This window comes from Mizuhopecten yessoensis, unplaced genomic scaffold (genome assembly GCF_002113885.1).
Source record: "Mizuhopecten yessoensis strain PY_sf001 unplaced genomic scaffold, ASM211388v2 scaffold8335, whole genome shotgun sequence".
Classification (NCBI taxonomy): Eukaryota; Metazoa; Mollusca; class Bivalvia; order Pectinida; family Pectinidae; genus Mizuhopecten; species Mizuhopecten yessoensis.
In genome coordinates this window covers 151,588-176,426 of record NW_018407496.1, presented here as the reverse complement: position 1 = coordinate 176,426, position 24,839 = coordinate 151,588, and the positions used below count along the sequence as shown (strand labels likewise).

General features: G+C 35.3%; 1 protein-coding gene across 7 annotated transcripts in view; it reads right to left on the bottom strand.

Annotated features, from left to right (window-relative positions):
- The window catches only part of LOC110455629 (disabled homolog 2-interacting protein-like), a 241,543-nt gene that overhangs the window by 167,363 nt on the left and 49,341 nt on the right, over window positions 1-24,839 (bottom strand). For 5 of the 7 annotated variants that reach the window (XM_021505855.1, XM_021505856.1, XM_021505863.1 and 2 more), the window contains exons 2-4: window positions 21,825-21,943; window positions 20,814-20,961; window positions 1,157-1,207 (exon numbers count right to left, since the gene is read on the bottom strand). In XM_021505855.1, coding sequence (XP_021361530.1) covers window positions 1,157-1,207; window positions 20,814-20,961; window positions 21,825-21,943 — 318 coding nt within the window. The remainder of the gene's footprint in view (window positions 1-1,156; window positions 1,208-20,813; window positions 20,962-21,824; window positions 21,944-24,839) is intronic. The other 2 variants (XM_021505857.1, XM_021505859.1) reach the window with 1 other exon arrangement.

Sequence of the window (24,839 nt, the reverse complement as noted above, 5' to 3'; positions counted from 1 at the left end):
GTAATGTCAGCTCCGACAAATAGAATTATACCTGGCATATAAATGATGAGAATGGGTCTAATGTTAAAACTATAGAAACATTTTCTGGAAATCAAAACAAAAAATTCAATCTTATACTGGATATAAGACAGATATTTAAAATGTATTAATACAGGGTATAAGTTATATGTAATACTCCCTCTACAGAAATTACAGGGGTATTAGATGTAAAATAATGTATATATATAAATTATACAGGGTATTAAAAGAAAATTAAAAGTATATGCTAGAAAACCATGCAAAATATAAATTTCAGGTAACAAACCGGAAGAAGGTTTAAGAAAGAAAATCTTTAATAAGAGATTTTTTTGGCCTTTAATGAATGTTAACTGCTCCATCATAATTCAGATATAACACCCATTCCACTAATCTTGTGGATTGTTGTCGATATAATTTCACAAGATAAAATCACCAGAAATGTAGAATATGTGAATGTGTTCAATATTGTTTATAGTTACAACTTTGTTTGACCTTCATATTGACCTTTGACATGACTTTGGCAATATTTAACAAAAACAAAGAGCCCTAAAATAAACTGATGCAAAAAATAAAAAACTTTGATAAACTGCAATTTATGAAAAAAACAACAACAACACTTTTAACAAAGAAAGCAAGACAATATTATCATATGCATTTAAAAAAAAATATACCACTCACTTTTACCTGAAATGTAAAGATATCAATATTAGTTTTCAATAAATTAGTATAATTTAACGCACAAGGTGAGAACACCGGTCCAGAGCAAGGATACAAACCACATCTACCGTTTATCACCGAGAAACTCAGAAATATGTCTCTAGAAAGTCTGCTTCACCCATGCATAGAAAAGATTACCTCCATCCAGAAGTCAAAAACACTGAGATGTGACTGTTATGAACCTAATAATGGTCACCAAAGGTAGGCAAAGATTGATAATAAGGAAGGAGTAGGGAATCAAAAGTTGATAAGATAAAATTTTAAAGATGTGCAGACCAATAAAAATGGCCTTGAATGGGTCGAAAGGGAAAATATATACCAAACTTTAAAAAGATTAAAGGATGGCCAATAAATACGACCGTAAATAATGGACAGGAAAAAGATGTTATAATCTAAATAAAATCTAGAGAAGCTGACTTACACAAGGTTGTTGAATGGATGCAGTGTAAAATGTCTCGCTCTATCAATGGCGCTGAAAAACACATACACACAAAATGTACATCACATAACTAACAGTTGATATAAACCCAGCACATATCTGACTTTCTAGTGAAAAACACATGCTTAAGCATCAGTACTCCTGTTAATCACTTTAGTGCTAATGTAACGTGTATGTTGACACTATACACAAAATCTTAAAACGTAACAGTACTAAATATAAAAGAGACAATGATTTGCTATACCTATCTCCAATTGTGCTTAACACTGATTGTGTAAATTTTTATCTTAATTTCTGACAATTTTTATGATTGACTTAATCATTGACTGTGTTACTCATTTATTTTGTCTATTGTGTTAATCATTGACTGTGTTAATCGTTTATTGTGTTACTCATTTATTTTGTTTATTGTGTTAATCATTGACTGTGTTAATTGTTTATTGTGTTAATCATTGACTGTGTTTATTGTGTTACTCATTGACTGTGTTAATAGTTTATTGTGTTAATCATTGACTGTGTTAATTGTTTATTGTGTTAACCATTTACTGTGTTAATTGTTTATTGTGTTAATCATTGACTGTGTTAATAGTTTATTGTGTTAATCATTGACTGTGTTAATCGTTTATTGTGTTACTCATTGACTGTGTTAATAGTTTATTGTGTTAATCATTGACTGTGTTAATTGTTTATTGTGTTAATCATTGACTGTGTTAATTGTTTATTGTGTTAATCATTGACTGTGTTAATAGTTTATTGTGTTAATCATTGACTGTGTTAATAGTTTATTGTGTTAATCATTGACTGTGTTAATAGTTTATTGTGTTAATCATTGACTGTGTTAATAGTTTATTGTGTTAATCATTGACTGTGTTAATAGTTTATTGTGTTAATCATTGACTGTGTTAATAGTTTATTGTGTTAATCATTGACTGTGTTAATAGTTTATTGTGTTAATCATTGACTGTGTTAATAGTTTATTGTGTTAATCATTGACTGTGTTAATAGTTTATTGTGTTAATCATTGACTGTGTTAATAGTTTATTGTGTTAATCATTGACTGTGTTAATAGTTTATTGTGTTAATCATTGACTGTGTTAATAGTTTATTGTGTTAATCATTGACTGTGTTAATAGTTTATTGTGTTAATCATTGACTGTGTTAATAGTTTATTGTGTTAATCATTGACTGTGTTAATAGTTTATTGTGTTAATCATTGACTGTGTTAATAGTTTATTGTGTTAATCATTGACTGTGTTAATAGTTTATTGTGTTAATCATTGACTGTGTTAATAGTTTATTGTGTTAATCATTGACTGTGTTAATAGTTTATTGTGTTAATCATTGACTGTGTTAATAGTTTATTGTGTTAATCATTGACTGTGTTAATAGTTTATTGTGTTAATCATTGACTGTGTTAATAGTTTATTGTGTTAATCATTGACTGTGTTAATAGTTTATTGTGTTAATCATTGACTGTGTTAATAGTTTATTGTGTTAATCATTGACTGTGTTAATAGTTTATTGTGTTAATCATTGACTGTGTTAATAGTTTATTGTGTTAATCATTGACTGTGTTAATAGTTTATTGTGTTAATCATTGACTGTGTTAATAGTTTATTGTGTTAATCATTGACTGTGTTAATAGTTTATTGTGTTAATCATTGACTGTGTTAATAGTTTATTGTGTTAATCATTGACTGTGTTAATAGTTTATTGTGTTAATCATTGACTGTGTTAATTGTTTATTGTGTTAATCATTGACTGTGTTAATAGTTTATTGTGTTAATCATTGACTGTGTTAATAGTTTATTGTGTTAATCATTGACTGTGTTAATAGTTTATTGTGTTAATCATTGACTGTGTTAATAGTTTATTGTGTTAATCATTGACTGTGTTAATAGTTTATTGTGTTAATCATTGACTGTGTTAATAGTTTATTGTGTTAATCATTGACTGTGTTAATAGTTTATTGTGTTAATCATTGACTGTGTTAATAGTTTATTGTGTTAATCATTGACTGTGTTAATAGTTTATTGTGTTAATCATTGACTGTGTTAATAGTTTATTGTGTTAATCATTGACTGTGTTAATAGTTTATTGTGTTAATCATTGACTGTGTTAATAGTTTATTGTGTTAATCATTGACTGTGTTAATAGTTTATTGTGTTAATCATTGACTGTGTTAATAGTTTATTGTGTTAATCATTGACTGTGTTAATAGTTTATTGTGTTAATCATTGACTGTGTTAATAGTTTATTGTGTTAATCATTGACTGTGTTAATAGTTTATTGTGTTAATCATTGACTGTGTTAATAGTTTATTGTGTTAATCATTGACTGTGTTAATAGTTTATTGTGTTAATCATTGACTGTGTTAATAGTTTATTGTGTTAATCATTGACTGTGTTAATAGTTTATTGTGTTAATCATTGACTGTGTTAATAGTTTATTGTGTTAATCATTGACTGTGTTAATAGTTTATTGTGTTAATCATTGACTGTGTTAATAGTTTATTGTGTTAATCATTGACTGTGTTAATAGTTTATTGTGTTAATCATTGACTGTGTTAATAGTTTATTGTGTTAATCATTGACTGTGTTAATAGTTTATTGTGTTAATCATTGACTGTGTTAATAGTTTATTGTGTTAATCATTGACTGTGTTAATAGTTTATTGTGTTAATCATTGACTGTGTTAATAGTTTATTGTGTTAATCATTGACTGTGTTAATAGTTTATTGTGTTAATCATTGACTGTGTTAATAGTTTATTGTGTTAATCATTGACTGTGTTAATTGTTTATTGTGTTAATCATTGACTGTGTTAATAGTTTATTGTGTTAATCATTGACTGTGTTAATAGTTTATTGTGTTAATCATTGACTGTGTTAATAGTTTATTGTGTTAATCATTGACTGTGTTAATAGTTTATTGTGTTAATCATTGACTGTGTTAATAGTTTATTGTGTTAATCATTGACTGTGTTAATAGTTTATTGTGTTAATCATTGACTGTGTTAATAGTTTATTGTGTTAATCATTGACTGTGTTAATAGTTTATTGTGTTAATCATTGACTGTGTTAATAGTTTATTGTGTTAATCATTGACTGTGTTAATAGTTTATTGTGTTAATCATTGACTGTGTTAATAGTTTATTGTGTTAATCATTGACTGTGTTAATAGTTTATTGTGTTAATCATTGACTGTGTTAATAGTTTATTGTGTTAATCATTGACTGTGTTAATAGTTTATTGTGTTAATCATTGACTGTGTTAATAGTTTATTGTGTTAATCATTGACTGTGTTAATAGTTTATTGTGTTAATCATTGACTGTGTTAATAGTTTATTGTGTTAATCATTGACTGTGTTAATAGTTTATTGTGTTAATCATTGACTGTGTTAATAGTTTATTGTGTTAATCATTGACTGTGTTAATAGTTTATTGTGTTAATCATTGACTGTGTTAATAGTTTATTGTGTTAATCATTGACTGTGTTAATAGTTTATTGTGTTAATCATTGACTGTGTTAATAGTTTATTGTGTTAATCATTGACTGTGTTAATAGTTTATTGTGTTAATCATTGACTGTGTTAATAGTTTATTGTGTTAATCATTGACTGTGTTAATAGTTTATTGTGTTAATCATTGACTGTGTTAATAGTTTATTGTGTTAATCATTGACTGTGTTAATAGTTTATTGTGTTAATCATTGACTGTGTTAATAGTTTATTGTGTTAATCATTGACTGTGTTAATAGTTTATTGTGTTAATCATTGACTGTGTTAATAGTTTATTGTGTTAATCATTGACTGTGTTAATAGTTTATTGTGTTAATCATTGACTGTGTTAATAGTTTATTGTGTTAATCATTGACTGTGTTAATAGTTTATTGTGTTAATCATTGACTGTGTTAATAGTTTATTGTGTTAATCATTGACTGTGTTAATAGTTTATTGTGTTAATCATTGACTGTGTTAATAGTTTATTGTGTTAATCATTGACTGTGTTAATAGTTTATTGTGTTAATCATTGACTGTGTTAATAGTTTATTGTGTTAATCATTGACTGTGTTAATAGTTTATTGTGTTAATCATTGACTGTGTTAATAGTTTATTGTGTTAATCATTGACTGTGTTAATAGTTTATTGTGTTAATCATTGACTGTGTTAATAGTTTATTGTGTTAATCATTGACTGTGTTAATAGTTTATTGTGTTAATCATTGACTGTGTTAATAGTTTATTGTGTTAATCATTGACTGTGTTAATAGTTTATTGTGTTAATCATTGACTGTGTTAATAGTTTATTGTGTTAATCATTGACTGTGTTAATAGTTTATTGTGTTAATCATTGACTGTGTTAATAGTTTATTGTGTTAATCATTGACTGTGTTAATTGTTTATTGTGTTAATCATTGACTGTGTTAATAGTTTATTGTGTTAATCATTGACTGTGTTAATAGTTTATTGTGTTAATCATTGACTGTGTTAATAGTTTATTGTGTTAATCATTGACTGTGTTAATAGTTTATTGTGTTAATCATTGACTGTGTTAATAGTTTATTGTGTTAATCATTGACTGTGTTAATAGTTTATTGTGTTAATCATTGACTGTGTTAATAGTTTATTGTGTTAATCATTGACTGTGTTAATAGTTTATTGTGTTAATCATTGACTGTGTTAATAGTTTATTGTGTTAATCATTGACTGTGTTAATAGTTTATTGTGTTAATCATTGACTGTGTTAATAGTTTATTGTGTTAATCATTGACTGTGTTAATAGTTTATTGTGTTAATCATTGACTGTGTTAATAGTTTATTGTGTTAATCATTGACTGTGTTAATAGTTTATTGTGTTAATCATTGACTGTGTTAATAGTTTATTGTGTTAATCATTTACTGTGTTAATTGTTTATTGTGTTAATCATTGACTGTGTTAATCATTTATTGTGTTAATCATTGATTGCGTTAAGGATCCCCGCCCGTTAGTTTCAGATATATCTGTAGCACAGTTCACTTGAACACTGACCATGTAGCTCGTGGGTGGGTTAGAGCAATAGTATACAATTGTACCAATCGGAAGTTCAGGGTTCAAAATCCTGGTCTAGTTCCACTGTATTTTACAATAAAAACACTGCTGCTGGTCATATTTTTTTTATCATATTTCATCTTTATCATTTTCATAAAAGTCCCATAAGGTATGGTTTTCTTTTCAGGAATGATTTATCAAAGCTATAACCATGCTTAAAAAACATTTTCTAATGCATAGTTCCAGTTTTTGGCAGTGGTACGGAGATCCTTAATTACTGACTGTTCTAATCAATGATTGTGATATTCTGTTTTTATCCAAATTTCTAAATTTCACATTTTTTTTACTGTTTTTCTCTGATTTCATTAATATACTGTTGTGTTCACTTCCGACTGTATGTGTAATACTGGCTGTGTTTTTATGTCTTTTGATTGCGCTACTATCTGATTTGACTTATCTGTGATTGTGTTTAATGCTGTTTGAGACGATACAACTTTGTTTCCAAAATAAAGTACCCGGTAATAAGAAATACAAGAATATTTAAAGAAATTGGCATTCAAATTAAGTGTTTATGGCTATTCCGTCTTTGCATATTGTAGAGTTATCTTCTCTTGGGAGCAGGTATTGATTGTTACGTCACTTGTTCGTGAGAGTAACGTCATCAATTTTTGAGAAAACGACGTAATTTTCTCACACAAACCAATGACGTAACAATCAACCCCTGCTCCCAAGAGAAGATAACTCTGCAATATGCAAAGACGGAATATCAGACAGTGAGACGTATGGACAATGATTTAGAGGCTGTGGTATGTCTGTTAACCCATACATCACCGAACTCTCACTGTGTTGGCAGACAAATCCACAACAATGCATTATAACTGTTGTTTCTGGAACTGCTGGGACTATGCTGGGACTATGCTTGGAAGGGGGTTAACAATACATAGAGAGGGATTGAAAGAATTGTTAGGATAAAGGAGATCTAAAAATATTTGACGGGGAAGCGAGGTCGCAGATGATACAATGGACATTATATCTAAGTTATACTGTAAAGCAATAAACAAGGGACATTATATCTAAGTTATACTGTATAGCAATAAACAAGGGACATTATATCTAAGTTATACTGTATAGCAATAAACAAGGGACATTATATCTAAGTTTTACTGTATAGCAATAAACAAGGGACATTATATCTAAGTTATACTGTATAGCAATAAACAAGGGACATTATATCTAAGTTATACTGTATAGCAATAAACAAGGGACATTATATCTAAGTTATACTGTATAGCAATAAACAAGGGACATTATATCTAAGTTATACTGTATAGCAATAAACAAGGGACATTATATCTAAGTTATACTGTATAGCAATAAACAAGGGACATTATATCTAAGTTATACTGTATAGCAATAAACAAGGGACATTATATCTAAGTTATACTGTATAGCAATAAACAAGGGACATTATATCTAAGTTATACTGTATAGCAATAAACAAGGGACATTATATCTAAGTTATACTGTATAGCAATAAACAAGGGACATTATATCTAAGTTATACTGTATAGCAATAAACAAGGGACATTATATCTAAGTTATACTGTATAGCAATAAACAAGGGACATTATATCTAAGTTATACTGTATAGCAATAAACAAGGGACATTATATCTAAGTTATACTGTATAGCAATAAACAAGGGACATTATATCTAAGTTATACTGTATAGCAATAAACAAGGGACATTATATCTAAGTTTTACTGTATAGCAATAAACAAGGGACATTATTTCTAAGTTTTACTGTATAGCAATAATCAAGGGACATTATATCTAAGTTTTACTGTATAGTAATAAACAAGGGACATTATATCTAAGTTTTACTGTATAGCTCAGGTTGCACTGCAGTGTCATTATACCGTTACATCAATTTATTTTTCTACCTGTTCACATTCTGTCTTTCATGCTGAAGCTGGTTTTATACGATCACAGGTAATAGGAACTTCTCTGACATCTACTTCATTAGATATACACAACAATGTTAACAGACGATTTTCGGTAAACTCCGAAAAGTCTTCTGAGCTAAATATGATTTCAGTCCTGGAATTGCAAGATGTTGACAAGCTCCTCCTGCCAAAATATGACAAACAAATCGTTCATTTGTGTGACGAATCTGTGTTAACTCCAATCAGCTGTTTCTCCGGTGACAATTACACCTAATACAATCAGTCCGGACACATGTTCTCAGAAGTTACATTAACATTTCCCTAACTGAATTAGTTCGCATTCAAACAAACACCCCCAGCCATTGTTAAAGGCACAGTAGAAACAGGACGACTATTAGCAAACCCAATACCTTAGGCCAACAGGCTTCATTCAAAAGACATTGTGTGGCAGGTTATTGGGTAGCAGGGATGTGACATTGTTTGTCGTTTTCACTCTGAGTAAAGATTCCATCAATTTGACACACAAACCACAAAACTATCAGTCAATAAAATTTACTGTAATACAAGTACCGGTTAATTGGACATGTACAAATGTAGCTACACCTGGTCTACCCGAACATACCCAGGTCCAGATGGGTTTTCTGGGCTTCAGGAAATGGTCTGTAGCTCTACCTAGCTACTGTCTACTGTGGAACCAGTAAACAAGAGGCCCAGAGGACCTGTATTGTTCATCAGCATATTTAAGTGAATCAAGGTAAAAGATTCTCCTTAAAGTAGTAATTTGATCAGAATTCCATGGATTGAGCCAGTCCCGGTAGCATATATATGTATATTGGAATATTTTCTTACAAAAATTTTCAATGTGGGGATCTCAAAATATTTCCATGTTATGACCCAGGGACTAAGTTCCTAATTTAGGGTGGGGACAGAGCCTTAGCCAATTCTGGTAGCATACTTGTGGTTATCTCTTCATGTCCAGCACAGATTAAGGTGAGAGGATCTTAACCATTTCCATGTTATGACTCAGTCACCAAGTATGGGGCCAGACCTTGGGGCCAATAAATCCTGGTAACTATGTATATTCACCTCTTCATATTTAACAATTGCATCTTTGGTTATAGGGTGGAAATCGGAAATCTGAACCATTTCCATGTTATGACCCAGGGCTATGGGCTGAGGCAGAACCCAAGGCTAATCTTGGTAGTGTACCTTTATTTTCTTGAACTTTCAAGCACAGGAACTGTGTACATGGTTATAGGGTGGGAATCTCAACTGTGTCCAAAGTGTAACTCAGGAACTTAGCCCCTAGGGGTGTGGCCAGACCTCAGGTTTAGCTCTGGGTGTCAGACGACCAGTTGAGCTAACAAAGTTGTGTGGCTGTACAGCTTGGAGCTTGTACTTTACCTGGGAAATAAACTTTCAGTTTATGTCTGCACCTTATCCATGTAAACATACAACATGCATACCTGATTTAATTACTACAGAGTTTGGATCACAAACCTCATAGTCCTGGTATTTAAACAATGCTAACAGTACTGCTGAACCAGTAGTAACTCATTCTACACTGGAATAAACACAAGTGTCTAACATAGCTTCTTACAATCTGTCATCTCATCGTGTCTAACACAGCTTCTAACTATCTGTCATCTCAACGTGTCTAACACAGCTTCTTACAATCTGTCATCTCAACTTCTCTAACACAGCTTCTTACAATCTATCATCTCAACGTGTCTAACACAGGTTCTTACTATCTGTCATCTCAACGGGTCTAACACAGCATCTTACAATCTGTCATCTCAAAGTGTCTAACACAGCTTCTTCCAATCTGTCATCTCAACGTGTCTTACACAGCTTCTTACAATCTGTCATCTCAACTGGTCTAACACAGCTTCTTACAATCTTTCATCTCAACATGTCTAACACAGCTTCGTACAATCTGTCATCTCAACTTCTCTAACACAGCTTCTTACAATCTGTCATCTCAACTTCTCTAACACAGCTTCTTACAATCTCTCATCTCAACGTGTCTAACACAGGTTCTTACAATCTGTCATCTCACCTTGTCTAACACAGCTTCTTACAATCTATCATCTCAACGTGTCTAACACAGGTTCTTACTATCTGTCATCTCAACATGTCTAACAGCTTCTTACTATCTGTCATCTCTCAACGTGTCTAACACAGCTTCGTACTATCTGTCATCTCAACGTGTCTTACACAGCTTCTTACAATCTGTCAGCTCAACATGTCTAACACAGCTGCTTACAATCTGTCATCTCAACGGGTCTAACACAGCTTCTTACAATCTATCATCTCAACGTGTCTAACACAGTTTCTTACTATCTGTCATCTCAACGCGTCTAACACAGCTTCTTACAATTTGTCATCTCAACATGTCTAACAGCTTCTTACTATCTGTCATCTCAACGCGTCTAACACAGCTTCTTACAATCTATCATCTCAACGTGTCTAACACAGCATCTTACAATCTGTCATCTCAAAGTGTCTAACACAGCTTCTTCCAATCTGTCATCTCAACGTGTCTAACACAGTTTCTTACTATCTGTCATCTCAACGCGTCTAACACAGCTTCTTACAATCTGTCATCTCAACATGTCTAACACAGCTTCTTACAATCTGTCATCTCAACTTGTCTAACACAGCTTCTTACAATCTGTCATCTCAAGGTGTCTAACACAGCTTCTTACTATCTGTCATCTCAACGTGTCTAACACAGCTTCTTACTATCTGTCATCTCAACGTGTCTAACACAGCTTCTTACTATCTGTCATCTCAACGTGTCTAACACAGCTTCTTACTATCTGTCATCTCAACGTGTCTAACACAGCTTCTTACTATCTGTCATCTCAACGTGTCTAACACAGCTTCTTACTATCTGTCATCTCAACGTGTCTAACACAGCTTCTTACTATCTGTCATCTCAACGTGTCTAACACAGCTTCTTACTATCTGTCATCTCAACGTGTCTAACACAGCTTCTTACTATCTGTCATCTCAACGTGTCTAACACAGCTTCTTACTATCTGTCATCTCAACGTGTCTAACACAGCTTCTTACTATCTGTCATCTCAACGTGTCTAACACAGCTTCTTACTATCTGTCATCTCAACGTGTCTAACACAGCTTCTTACTATCTGTCATCTCAACGTGTCTAACACAGCTTCTTACTATCTGTCATCTCAACGTGTCTAACACAGCTTCTTACTATCTGTCATCTCAACGTGTCTAACACAGCTTCTTACTATCTGTCATCTCAACGTGTCTAACACAGCTTCTTACTATCTGTCATCTCAACGTGTCTAACACAGCTTCTTACTATCTGTCATCTCAACGTGTCTAACACAGCTTCTTACTATCTGTCATCTCAACGTGTCTAACACAGCTTCTTACTATCTGTCATCTCAACGTGTCTAACACAGCTTCTTACTATCTGTCATCTCAACGTGTCTAACACAGATTCTTACTATCTGTCATCTCAAGGTGTCTAACACAGCTTCTTACTATCTGTCATCTCAGTGAGGTATTATACAGACATAACATAAAGAGCAAAACAGGTATCTCATTCAAATTGAATGTTAGAAACCGAAAAGGCTTCATTGTAAAGAAATGAGGGAATTTCTTACTCTGAACATCTCCGAACCACTTTAAACATTTCTACCTGTTCACAGCTAATGGTAGCGTAGATCTATGATATTACTATCTGTCTAGAAAATCACTGTTACACAGCTGATACACATATACGTCCACGCACTAAATGTTCATGTATGTATGAAAACGAGATGTGCAAATTCTGATCCCTTTGAGATTTTCTTTATTATATATATATATCATCACAATATATTTGCAGTCTTTTTATACAGTATCATAATTATAGCTACACTATCAGTCATACACACCTCTGTTAACACAGAGGTTCATATTTACATCAAATCTCAGCCACATTTTAAGTCACACATGCATTGCAAAATACCATAATAATTTGATAGTCACCTCTGCGGTCTAGAAGTCAACTTTTTTAGCCGTTATCAGATCAAGTAAAGAGTCATGGATTTGCTTAAAATAAAATACCTTGTCAATACAAGCATGAAAACAGGCCGAGATTGAAGCACAATGGTAACTTATATGAACGTATTTTAAATGATGAAATGTACCTGACAGACTTGCTCAAACCCATCTCGATGAGACAATACCTCCATATCTATAGACTGTACTTTTAGGACTACCTGTTCTATCAATTCACAACCCTTGTTATTGTACGTCTTTATTTTTCGGATAATTTAATGGGTTTTCTTCCAAAAAGAATTAAAATTAACCTGTGAATAAATAAATATATCACAGTTTGATCTATTGAAGGGCACTGTGACATCTTTAAAAGGAACTAAGATGAGATATTATTTTCCGGTGTTTTCCATAAGAATACCTTCATTCTATTGATGTATAAATCTGGCTTCTGGTAAAACCGGATATTTTGTAAAAAATGAATTCAAAATATTTCAGTAAAATGAAGCATTTTAGAATTACTCAAACAACAGTTTCAAAAAAATTGAAACAAAACTGACTCAGGCTCCGTTAGAATTTCTACCAAATAACAGGAAATTAATATCCCTGACAAAGAAACGATTAAATCTGAAACATTTAATATTTTATCACAGAAAATTTAATCACCATATGATACAACTAGATCAAATGCGTAACAATGCAATGTGATATCATAGCTACATCAGTTATTGGGTTATGAATTCCAACAGCACAGTAGGTTATTGTATTCTTGCCTTGTCAGCAATCGCAGACTTCATTACAATGGTCACAGGGGACGTTAAATATTGCCTGATTTGATTCTAACCAAACATGTGTAGCTTAATGAACTCACATTTCATTGTGAGGTACAAAAAAAAACATAATTATCACGTCCCACATTTCCTGTTTGCCATCACTTACATTACTGCCGATGTTTACTGCCAGAAACAAAAGATTTCATTGTAATGGCAAGGAATATTATTAAACAGAAGGGTAATGAACTAGCTTATCATGATATCAATATAACCTCTAACATTCAATTCACCTATAACATTAATAACCTCCAACCAATAAATGACCTAATAAGGACACCAATAACCTCTAACCATCAATTTACCTTATAAGGATATCAATAACTTCCAACCAATAAATGACCTTATAAGGACACCAATAACCTCTAACCATCAATTTACCTTATAAGAATACCAATAACCTCTAACCAATAAATGACCTAGCAAATAAGGTCAACAAGCAAATTCATGGAATTTATATCCCTGGCTTGCAGGACATATTGTAGGTTAGGTTTGAACATGTGAGTATCATGCTGTTGAGACATAATGTAAAGCTTGAAACTTGAAGAAAAGCCCTATACCTCATTGATTATCCGTAAATATGCACAAATCACATCGGTTGACAAACTTAGCATGAGTCGGATGTGCATACGGAATTTGGTTGAAACATCTGAACAATATCTACAGCAATTATCACACGAAAACCAAAGAGTGCCCAAGATGGGTGGAAAGACAGAGGAACACAAACATTGTTATCAAGTTTGAAGAATTAATTGGCTAATATTTGCTAGAGTTATTACCGTAAGCAGAAACTGAAGATAATTACGTTTTTCGTTAATCAAGGGGCCATAAGTCTGCCAAATGGAGTCCAATTAAAGTGGTCATTGAACATGGCCAAACCCTTAAGGCATTTAACCCTGTGACCAAGTTTGAAGAAAATCAAATTACATTTGTTGTAGTTATTGCACAGAAACTAAATGCAGCAGATGACATTTTTCGTTAATCAAGGCATTTAACCCTGTGACCAAGTCTGTTTTACTCAGTTCATCACCTGGTATCCATGGTAACTAATACATAAAGTTGTATTTATTGAAAATGGTTAAAATATCTGTTTTCATTCTAATTACACTATTTTATGTTTTTTTTCCACTTGATTCAGCATACAGATTAAATTAGCAAAGTCAATAATGTCAATTAATTTTATTTCCATAATTACAGCTGAAGAAAAAAAAAAATTCTAGTGCAATATGTTAAATGAACAACTTCTGGGGTCACTGTCAATTCTAGTAGGCGAGGAAAGTAAACAACGGTTGCTATGGTGTCATTTGTCTGATGTTTCCACCCAAAATGAAACTTTATTCATGAAAACTACAAACCCATTCAAGTTTTCATTTTTCAGATTACCTCCCTTTGTTGGTAGTTTGAGAGCAGAATTGGTAAAAATTCACCTGTCAGGAGAATTCATATTACTCGGTCACTATTGAAGGGAGAAAGGAAACGGCTACATCGTTTTGTTCATTGTGTCATTTTCCAGACATTAAAAAGGTTTTAATTAAATTTTGGGAAAAGAGAAAGGGATGTATAAGGTAGCAGAGTACAGTAGCGTACGGTGGCCATAGGTCATAAACCACCAGAATGACCTAAGCTAAAACGTGAGTATTTCTGTTACCGAGTAGGCGATATTTAATTTCAGACAGGTTTTAAGAAAAAAAATATTACTTGGGGGGGTCAAATTTTGGGTAAAAATTCATGTTTTTTGGCATATTTTGGTGTTTTTTGATGTGGTAACCATGGTTTTCCCAAATCTGGGGAAAACAGTTTTTGAAGAAAAATTCAGTCTTCTAAACAAAAAGAAATCAAAATGTAGTTTACAAATATGTATATATATGCAGGTGTGTTGTGCAGGGTGAATTTACTATCCATGTATATCTGAGACATGCCCTTTATCTTTAGGGTCAAGCCAGTTCTACTGTACACTGCTACCGTATAATGGTATTAATAACCTCAAACCAATAAATGACCTAATAAGGTTATCAATAACTGCTTACCATACATTTACCTTATAAGGGTATTAATAACCTCAAACCAATAAATGACCTAATAAGAATATCAACAACTGCTTACCATACATTTACCTTATAAGGATATCAATAACCTCTAACCAATAAATGACCCAGCTAACAAGGTCAACAATAACCTAGCTCTACCTAATAATTGACCTAATAAGGATATCAATAACCTCTAACCAATGAATGACCTAGCTAATAAGGTCAACAATAACCTAGCTCTAACTAATAATTGACCTAATAAGGATATCAATAACCTCTAACCAATGAATGACCCAGCTAACAAGGTCAACAATAACTTAGCTCTAACTAATAATTGACCTAATAAGGATATCAATAACCTCTAACCAATACATGACCTAAAAAGGTCAGCAATAACCACGAACAAATAAATGACCTAATAAGTTCACCAATATCCACAAACCAATAAATGACCTAATAAGGTCACCAATATCCACAAACCAATAAATGACCTTATAAGGTCACCAATATCCACAAACCAATAAGTGACCTAATAAGGTCACCAATATCAACAAACCAATAAGTGGCCTAATAAGGTCACCAATATCCACAATCCAACAAGTGACCTAATAAGGTCACCAATATCCACAAACCAATAAATGACCTAATAATGTCACCAATATCCACAAAGCAATAAATGACCTAATTAGGTCACCAATATCCACAAACCAATAAATGACCTTATAAGGTCACCAATAGCCACAAACCAATAAGTGACCTAATAAGGTCACCAATATCAACAAACCAATAAGTGGCCTAATAAGGTCACCAATATCCACAATCCAACAAGTGACCTAATAAGGTCACCAATATCCACAATCCAACAAGTGACCTAATAAGGTCACCAATATCAACAAACCAATACCTGACCTAACAAGGTCACCAATATCCACAAACCAATACCTGACCTAATAAGGTCACCAATATCCACAAAGCAATAAATGACCTAATTAGGTCACCAATATCCACAAACCAATAAATGACCTAATAAGGTCACCAATATCCACAAACCAACAAGTGACCTAATAAGGTCACCAATATCAACAAACCGATAAGTGGCCTAATAAGGTCACCAATATCCACAAACCAATAAATGACCTTATAAGGTCACCAATAGCCACAAACCAATAAGTGACCTAATAAGGTCACCAATATCCACAATCCAACAAGTGACCTAATAAGGTCACCAATATCCACAATCCAACAAGTGACCTAATAAGGTCACCAATATCCACAATCCAACAAGTGACCTAATAAGGTCACCAATATCCACAATCCAACAAGTGACCTAATAAGGTCACCAATATCAACAAACCGATAAGTGGCCTAATAAGGTCACCAATATCCACAAACCAATACCTGACCTAATAAGGTCACCAATATCCACAAAGCAATAAATGACCTAATTAGGTCACCAATATCCACAAACCAATAAATGACCTTATAAGGTCACCAATAGCCACAAACCAATAAGTGACCTAATAAGGTCACCAATATCAACAAACCAATAAGTGGCCTAATAAGGTCACCAATATCCACAAACCAATAACTGACCTAATAAGGTCACCAATATCCACAAACCAATACCTGACCTAATAAGGTCACCAATATCCACAAACGAATACCTGACCTAATAAGGTCACCAATATCCACAAAGCAATAAATGACCTAATTAGGTCACCAATATCCACAAACCAATAAATGACCTAATAATGTCACCAATATCCACAAAGCAATAAATGACCTAATAATGTCACCAATATCCACAAAGCAATAAATGACCTAATAAGGTCACCAATATCCACAAAGCAATAAATGACCTAATTAGGTCACCAATATCCACAAACCAATAAATGACCTAATAATGTCACCAATATCCACAAACCAATAAATGACCTTATAAGTTCACCAATATCCACAAACCAATAAGTGACCTAATAAGGTCACCAATATCAACAAACCAATAAGTGGCCTAATAAGGTCACCAATATCCACAATCCAACAAGTGACCTAATAAGGTCACCAATATCCACAAACCAACAAGTGACCTAATAAGGTCACCAATATCAACAAACCAATAAGTGGCCTAATAAGGTCACCAATATCCACAATCCAACAAGTGACCTAATAAGGTCACCAATATCAACAAACCGATAAGTGGCCTAATAAGGTCACCAATATCCACAAACCAATAACTGACCTAATAAGGTCACCAATATCCACAAACCAACAAGTGACCTAATAAGGTCACCAATATCAACAAACCGATAAGTGGCCTAATAAGGTCACCAATATCCACAAACCAATAACTGACCTAATAAGGTCACCAATATCCACAAACCAATAAATGACCTAATAAGGTCACCAATATCCACAAAGCAATAAATGACCTAATTAGGTCACCAATATCCACAAACCAATAAATGACCTAATAAGGTCACCAATGACCTTAACGCCTAATACTAGGGCTGCACCAATGATACAATAAGTATTAGCATACTGAGAAGCAAAGCAAAAAGGCATTTTTGAAATATGTGATGGCAATATTATGACAGGAAACATATTTGGTACAAATTCAGCATGACTTTAAAGTTTCACACAATTTACATCTTTTGACATGTTTGCAGAGCTGTCACTTGCCATGTGGGAACGGAAGGATCAATGGACTAAATTCAGAAACAACAAAAACAGGAAAACATCATAGGTGTATTATGACCTCCTAAACATATTGTGTATCGTACCGTATTCAAAATATCACGATATATCGTTGCAGCCCTACCTTATTGCAATGACTCTAATGCCTAGTTGAGATGGCCCAAGCAGTATTGCTTTACTTCTCAACTTCAGTTCTGATTCAGGAGTCTATCACCAGAAAATTTAATTAGCAAGCCAATATCATATGACATCACATGGTTTACGCAGGGATATCTCATAATAACAATTTGTATGTACCCTACAGTGATCGATGATATAATCTTTATGAGTTATGGTGACAGACATTGTCTGTGACCTGTATTATAGTCAACACTGACCTGCAATATATATATATACTGTAGCTAGACACAAGTATATTTTTGTAACTTGTGAGACGTTGCATAAAACCTACAGTGTTGGAATCTAGGTGTCCAATGGTATAAAGTCTGCCACCCAATTAGCCTGGTGAAGGCTAACAACTGACCATTCACTTATCATTCCTCTGCCGAATCAATTAGTGACAGGTATATATCACTTACCTGGTCTATAACAGGTAAATGTTAATTATCCCAGGTATCTTCCTATACCTTGATCCCGTAATCACACTAACTGGCTGACTTTTTCTGATAATGATCATGACAAGAATCACATAACAAGAGGCCCATGGGCCTTAACGGTCACCTGAGTCTATAGTATTTATTTTTGTTGTTGAAATATGTACCAATTTGAGTAAAAAATAGTATAATGTTAACTTAACTTTGTCAGGACCATGAGGCGATCATTCCTACCAACTTTCAGTTCAATCGGTCCAGCAGAACTTGACTTTAAGTTTGAAATGTAAAATGTTAACGGACGACGGACGACGACGGACGAAAACGGATAGCAATAGGTCACTTGAGCTAAAGCTCAGGTGACCTAAAAAGCATGGAATATTCTCTGATGTTTGAGTTGACCCGCTAATGAGGAAGCTAGAGCTCTGTCAAACAAATAGGTATCTGTTGAGATCAGGTATATCAATGTCAGTGATAACACCTTCCCTACTTCAAATTCACTTAGAACAGGCAAATGTATCAGGGACCAATGGTCGAAGTCACCTCGACAAACGGTGTCCTTTGTTACCTAGATCAGGATCAAATCTGTAGATAAAGTAGAATTGAGACGACTGACAAATCAAAGGGATTAATCCCGTTACACAATGAAATGTTAACTGTAGCCCTATAGCTCATCACAGAGATATGACTTCCACTGATAATACCTGACTTCCTAACTTCCTTTGGTGGTACGTACAGGGCCCAGAAACATTATGTCCCTGGGTAGCTGGTGACTCGGGGTGGGTGGAGGTCGCTATACAATAGGTCATACAAATTACAACTGTTATTTAAAATATCACTAATTTAATCACTTTTTTCCACCTTATTTATTGCAACTACTCTATAATCCATCTTACAAAACCGTCATTCCATATCAACTACATGTTTGATAAATGAGATTTAACCAATATTGTTGTACACTGTAAATATACATTCCATTCCATTAATTAGACTGGAAGGGACAGTGACTGTGTGTGGTATTACACCTATTGGTTTGAAGTCTATTGTTACCCAAGTAGTAAATCTACGTTTATATTCTGTATACATCTATTGCATCTAATGGATAGGTGTTGATCATCTATGGACAGCGTAAGGCATAAGGTAATACTACGTATTTCTGGCTGTCAGCATATAAACACATAAATAAACCGTCACAATTAAAAGTATCTGCAGGCTCAGGAGGATGTGAAAATACTAAATAAATATCTGAACCCAAACAGATATTTGAACAACAGTAATGGACACCTTGTGTAGGTATGGGACTGCGGAAGCTTAGGATTGTCAGGAGACAGGTGATGTTTGCTGACAGGTAAACAAAGCTAATTACAGATATGATGAGATGACAGACAAGCTTAGAGCATAAAGATAAGACGCAATATTTAATGAGAATCTTGGTTCCATTTCTGTCATCTGTAATTTCCCAGGTGGATTGGAAGTTGCTCTATAAATCACTGTTATAGTCGTCAATCAGTCTGATTGATTCGTGACTAGTTTTACATGTTTTACCTGGCGTGCGGAAAAATTCTAGATATTTTTATTTATATCAATTTTTGTTCTAAAAGAAAAAGAATTTTATCAGGTCATTAATGAACACCTGTTTTACCTTTGTGACAGAAAGGTTGGGATAGGTCACAAAAGATTCATAACATTACTACCCGGTATACAGCAACAAAGACATTTATAATGTCCATTGATTAAACAGTCTTGGTAGAAAGAATGCTTTTGATTACAGGGAAAAAATTGTTTTGATACCAGTGTTATTGTGTACATGTTAAGGAATGTAGGTGTTTACTGATAGGGTAGGTATCAAGGGTGTGTCACCTATCGACTAACAGGTACACCGACCCATGCCTACAAATAGCCACCATGTTTTCTTGATTACCCGTCAGGATTCACACAAAGCACAAACAAACTTTGGAGGAAATTCCAAATCATTTTTACATGACAGAGATCAATGAATGACCATGACCACACAGTGGACTTGTTGTGTCCTGTTTAGGACACAATGATTTGCCCCTTCTGGAATGTTGGAATATTTCTCTGATCGTTAATATGTAAAGATCTAAAAGAGCATCACTGATCCTATTTGGGTCTCTCATTCTAATACCAGCTACAATTGTCCTACCCATATTTAAGTACATTTTGATATTACAAGAAACTCTAGCGGCTCGACAATGACCACCTTGATCATCACTGACTGTAACATTTGTCTGACTGGTCATATCCTTCACCTTATGCATTAATATTGTAGGTCTGTACAATTGTGGCCAGTGACCCTTGACCTTTATAAATTGTTATTGGCCTGTGACACTTGACCTTCACCAAAGAATCATCAGAACAGCCTCACTTTTCTGTAGTATGTATCAAATTGGGAACCTGCAAATTAATTAGAGAAATGAAAAAATCTCCATGTATTATTTACAAAACTGATCATGGTGTAACATTGTCACCAGAGTTCAAACTTACTCAGCTGGTGGCAGTGGTGTTCATGCTGGATGGCATTTTCTTTGATGGACTCAAGTGCCTCGTATCCCCAGCGTTTGTCAAACTCGCGCTTATCACCGTCTAGTCTTACAGTAGGAACTTCTCTCAGACTCGGCTGGTCATCAGCCCCCTTAAATCATATCAATATTTACATTCATGTTGATATGTTTATTATAAGGAATGAAATGTTGATATTATCTACAAATAGCACTACATAAATAATACAGAACATCCTGTACATTTCTGCTAACATACTGTTTATGAGTAACAATGAGTAACATGATTGCTCAGAATGTAAAGTAATCAATATAAAAAATCATTCTATTATATGTATCACCTGTTGATTTTGGATATGATAACTATTTCAACACATAGAGGATATATTTCATGCCAAATGCAACATTGCCTCAGGAGTTGTCTCCCTTCCAATCCATTTCACTAGTTTATATACATCACAAGGGGAGCAACTCTAACTGTCTTAGAGAATTTTTTAAAAATTCAGAATGCTATATACCAGTAGTACATTTCAAGATTTCCAGCTGATTATTAAACAATTTTGCTTTCTTTCCTGTTTCACTTAAATGTAGTAGGATTATTTTTTTTGCTTTATGTAAAGTGCATATAGTTGCCTTGTGTAATAATCCATCTTTAACAAGGACATTGTATTGTGGTCAAGGCTCCTGAAGATGAAGTCCAGGGCCATAATAATGTATTTCAGTAGGACATAACTGAAATAATCTCCCAACAATTTTCGGTCATGAAATGTTTTCAAGCTAACCACAAACTGTTTTATAAAGTTGATCAGTAAAGATCATGTCACAAGCAAATCTACAACTTGTTTTCTATTCTAGAACATGTGATGAAAATAATTGCAGTGAATCCGTGAATAACACTGAATGAACTTTCTTGTCTTATCATGTTCTTAAATCTGAAGGAACATGTTCAATTTTCAATATCAGGATTCACACGTAAAGACATTATTCTGCGAGTTACCTCCTCCTGTTTGTGACAGGTAAGTGTCATGAGGTCCTGTCGGAGTACCAGGAAATATGGTTCCCAAGGAATCCGCGTTCGACTGCTATCAAGGTGGCGCTCAACCTCATGGTCCGTGTCTGTAAATACAAAAGTTGTTAATGATTCAACAATATTCTCTTTTTATTTCAACAAATCTTGACAGATAGTCTGTAATAGCAAGAGAGTTCCGATAACGGACTTACTTATAGATCAAACACCATATAACATAATAAATGTCACTATCCATTTACTGGTATTGTCACAGCTCTTCCCATTACAGTGGTACCATTTTTTGGTATTAAAGAGTGCTAAAAGTTGTAAAATTATTTAACTTAGCCTGGAAATATGTTAGTGGTAACTGATCTGACAGTGGACTGATGTTTTAGGCATTGAACTGTTTTTGTATGGTATTTATGATCTATTTGAATGACACAGCTTTGCAAGCAAACAAATCATAATGCGCTATATATACTTATATTTACGTTTTCTCTGTCTCTTATGTTCTTTTTTAACTTATAATTTATATTTAAAATTAAAAAATGTCGCATTAGGAGAAACATATGGTGATCAATTTGTCATCAGAGGCAAACCTCATAACACAATCGACAGATAATTCCAGGTCCTTGGTCAGCGGGTGTTGTACAGGAATATATACCATCAGACATGTGACGTACGGTCCCTCCCCACTACATGTCGCCCATCACAGGTCCCTCCCCACTACATGTCGCCCATCACAGGTCCCTCCCCACTACATGTCGCCCATCACAGGTCCCTCCCCACTACATGTCGCCCATCACAGGTCCCTCTCCACTACATGTCGCCCATCACAGGTCCCGTCCCACGACAGGTCCCTCCCTACTACATGTCGCCCATCACAGGTCCCTCCCCACTACATGTCACCCATCACAGGTCCCTCCTCACTACATGTCGCCCATCAGAGGTCCCTCCTCACTACATGTCGCCCATCAGAGGTCCCTCCTCACTACATGTCGCCCATCAGAGGTCCCTCCTCACTACATGTCGCCCATCAGAGGTCCCTCCTCACTACATGTCGCCCATCACAGGTCCCCCCACTACATGTCGTCCATCACAGGACCCTCTCCACTACATGTCTCCCATCACAGGTCCCGTCCCACGACAGGTCCCTCCCCACTACATGTCGCCGCTCACAGGTCCCTCCCCACTACATGTCGTCCAACACAGGTCCCTCCCCACCACATGTCGCCCATCACAGGTCCCTCCCCACGACTTGTCGTCCATCACAGGTCCCTCCCCACCACATGTCGTCCATCACAGGTCCCTCCCCACCACATGTCGTCCATCACAGGTCCCTCCCCACCACATGTCGTCCATCACAGGTCCCTCCCCACCACATGTCGCCCATCACAGGTCCCTCCCCACGACTTGTCGTCCATCACAGGTCCCTCCCCACTACATGCCGCCCATCACAGGTGCCTCCCCACTACATGTCGTCCATCACAGGTCCCTCTCCACTACATGTCGCCCATCACAGCTCCCGTCCCACGACAGGTCCCTCCCTACTACATGTCGCCCATCTCAGGTCCCTCCCCACTACATGTCGCCCAGCACAGGTCCCCCCACTACATGTCGTCCATCACAGGTGCCTCCCCACTACATGTCGTCCATCACAGGTGCCTCCCCACTACATGTCGTCCAGCACAGGTCCCTCCTCACTACATGTCGTCCATCACAGGTCCCTCGATCCCACAACATGTCGCCCATCACAGGTCCCTCCCCACGACTTGTCGTCCATCACAGGTCCCTCCCCACCACATGTCGCCCATCACAGGTCCCTCCCCACTACATGTCACCCATCACAGGTCCCTCCCCACTACATGTCACCCATCACAGGTCCCTCCCCACTACATGTCGTCCATCACAGGTCCCTCGATCCCACAACATGTCGCCCATCACAGGTCCCTCCCCACGACTTGTCGTCCATCACAGGTCCCTCCCCACGACAGGCCCCCCAAATAGGTCCCGTCCCACGACATGTCGTCCATCACAGTTGCAGCGAGGCCGGAAACATATTTGAACATTCCTACTGATACTTGAAGCAAAGTTAAGGGGAGGCTACTTTTTGATGAAAAAATATTATATCAGTATTCTCATGTGATTTACCTGCAGTGGGATGGCGATTCTTAAATCTGACTGATCTCCCTTCTCTATATAGTGGCAGACCACCACCATCACCAAATGTTGTCCCCAGTATCTTTACACTGTTTTTCTTAAAACAATTACCTTATGCCCACCATACCTTAAATACTGTTGAGAGGTTTAGATCAGTAAGGTGATTTCTCTACCTTAACGTATGTATTTTCCATTGATTTTAATAGTCAGTTATACGCCTGCTTTAAAAAGAAGAAAATTGCCAGACTTAATGAAACATAAAAATGTAAAGGGCTGCTTGTAGCTAATGAAGGAATTCTGATCCGATTATCAGTTTGATGTCTATAAGAATGTAATCACTGGGTCTATGATAATCAATCACATCCTTAATTGCCAATATGCAAAGCATCAGTATGATGAGTTTATCACTCACATGGAGGTAGACAGATTTAAAAATATCAATACTGTGTATGTTTTGGCTGTTTGTGGGTCACTGGTACAGGGAGGGGGTACAGACCTAAGGGAATGGGATGAAAGGGGAAGGTACAGACCTAAGGGAAGGGGGTAGTTTGATGGCAGGAAGGGGAAGCAGGGTGGGGAAAGAGAGAGTGCAGGAGGAGGTAATAGAGGAAGAAGGTAAGTAGCAGAAGAGAAAAGGGGTGGCCACAGAAAGCAAAGAGAGTGTGGCAGTTATGGGAATAGGCATGATAATGAAGGGGGAAATAAGAGGAGGAGGGGCTAGGGGAGAGGAGGAGGGGGGAGGAATGAGGGGGGAAATAAGGGGAGGAGTGGTTAGGGGAGAGGAGGAGGGGAGGAGGAATGAGTGGGGAATAAGGGGAGGAGGCACTAAGGGAGAGGAGGAGG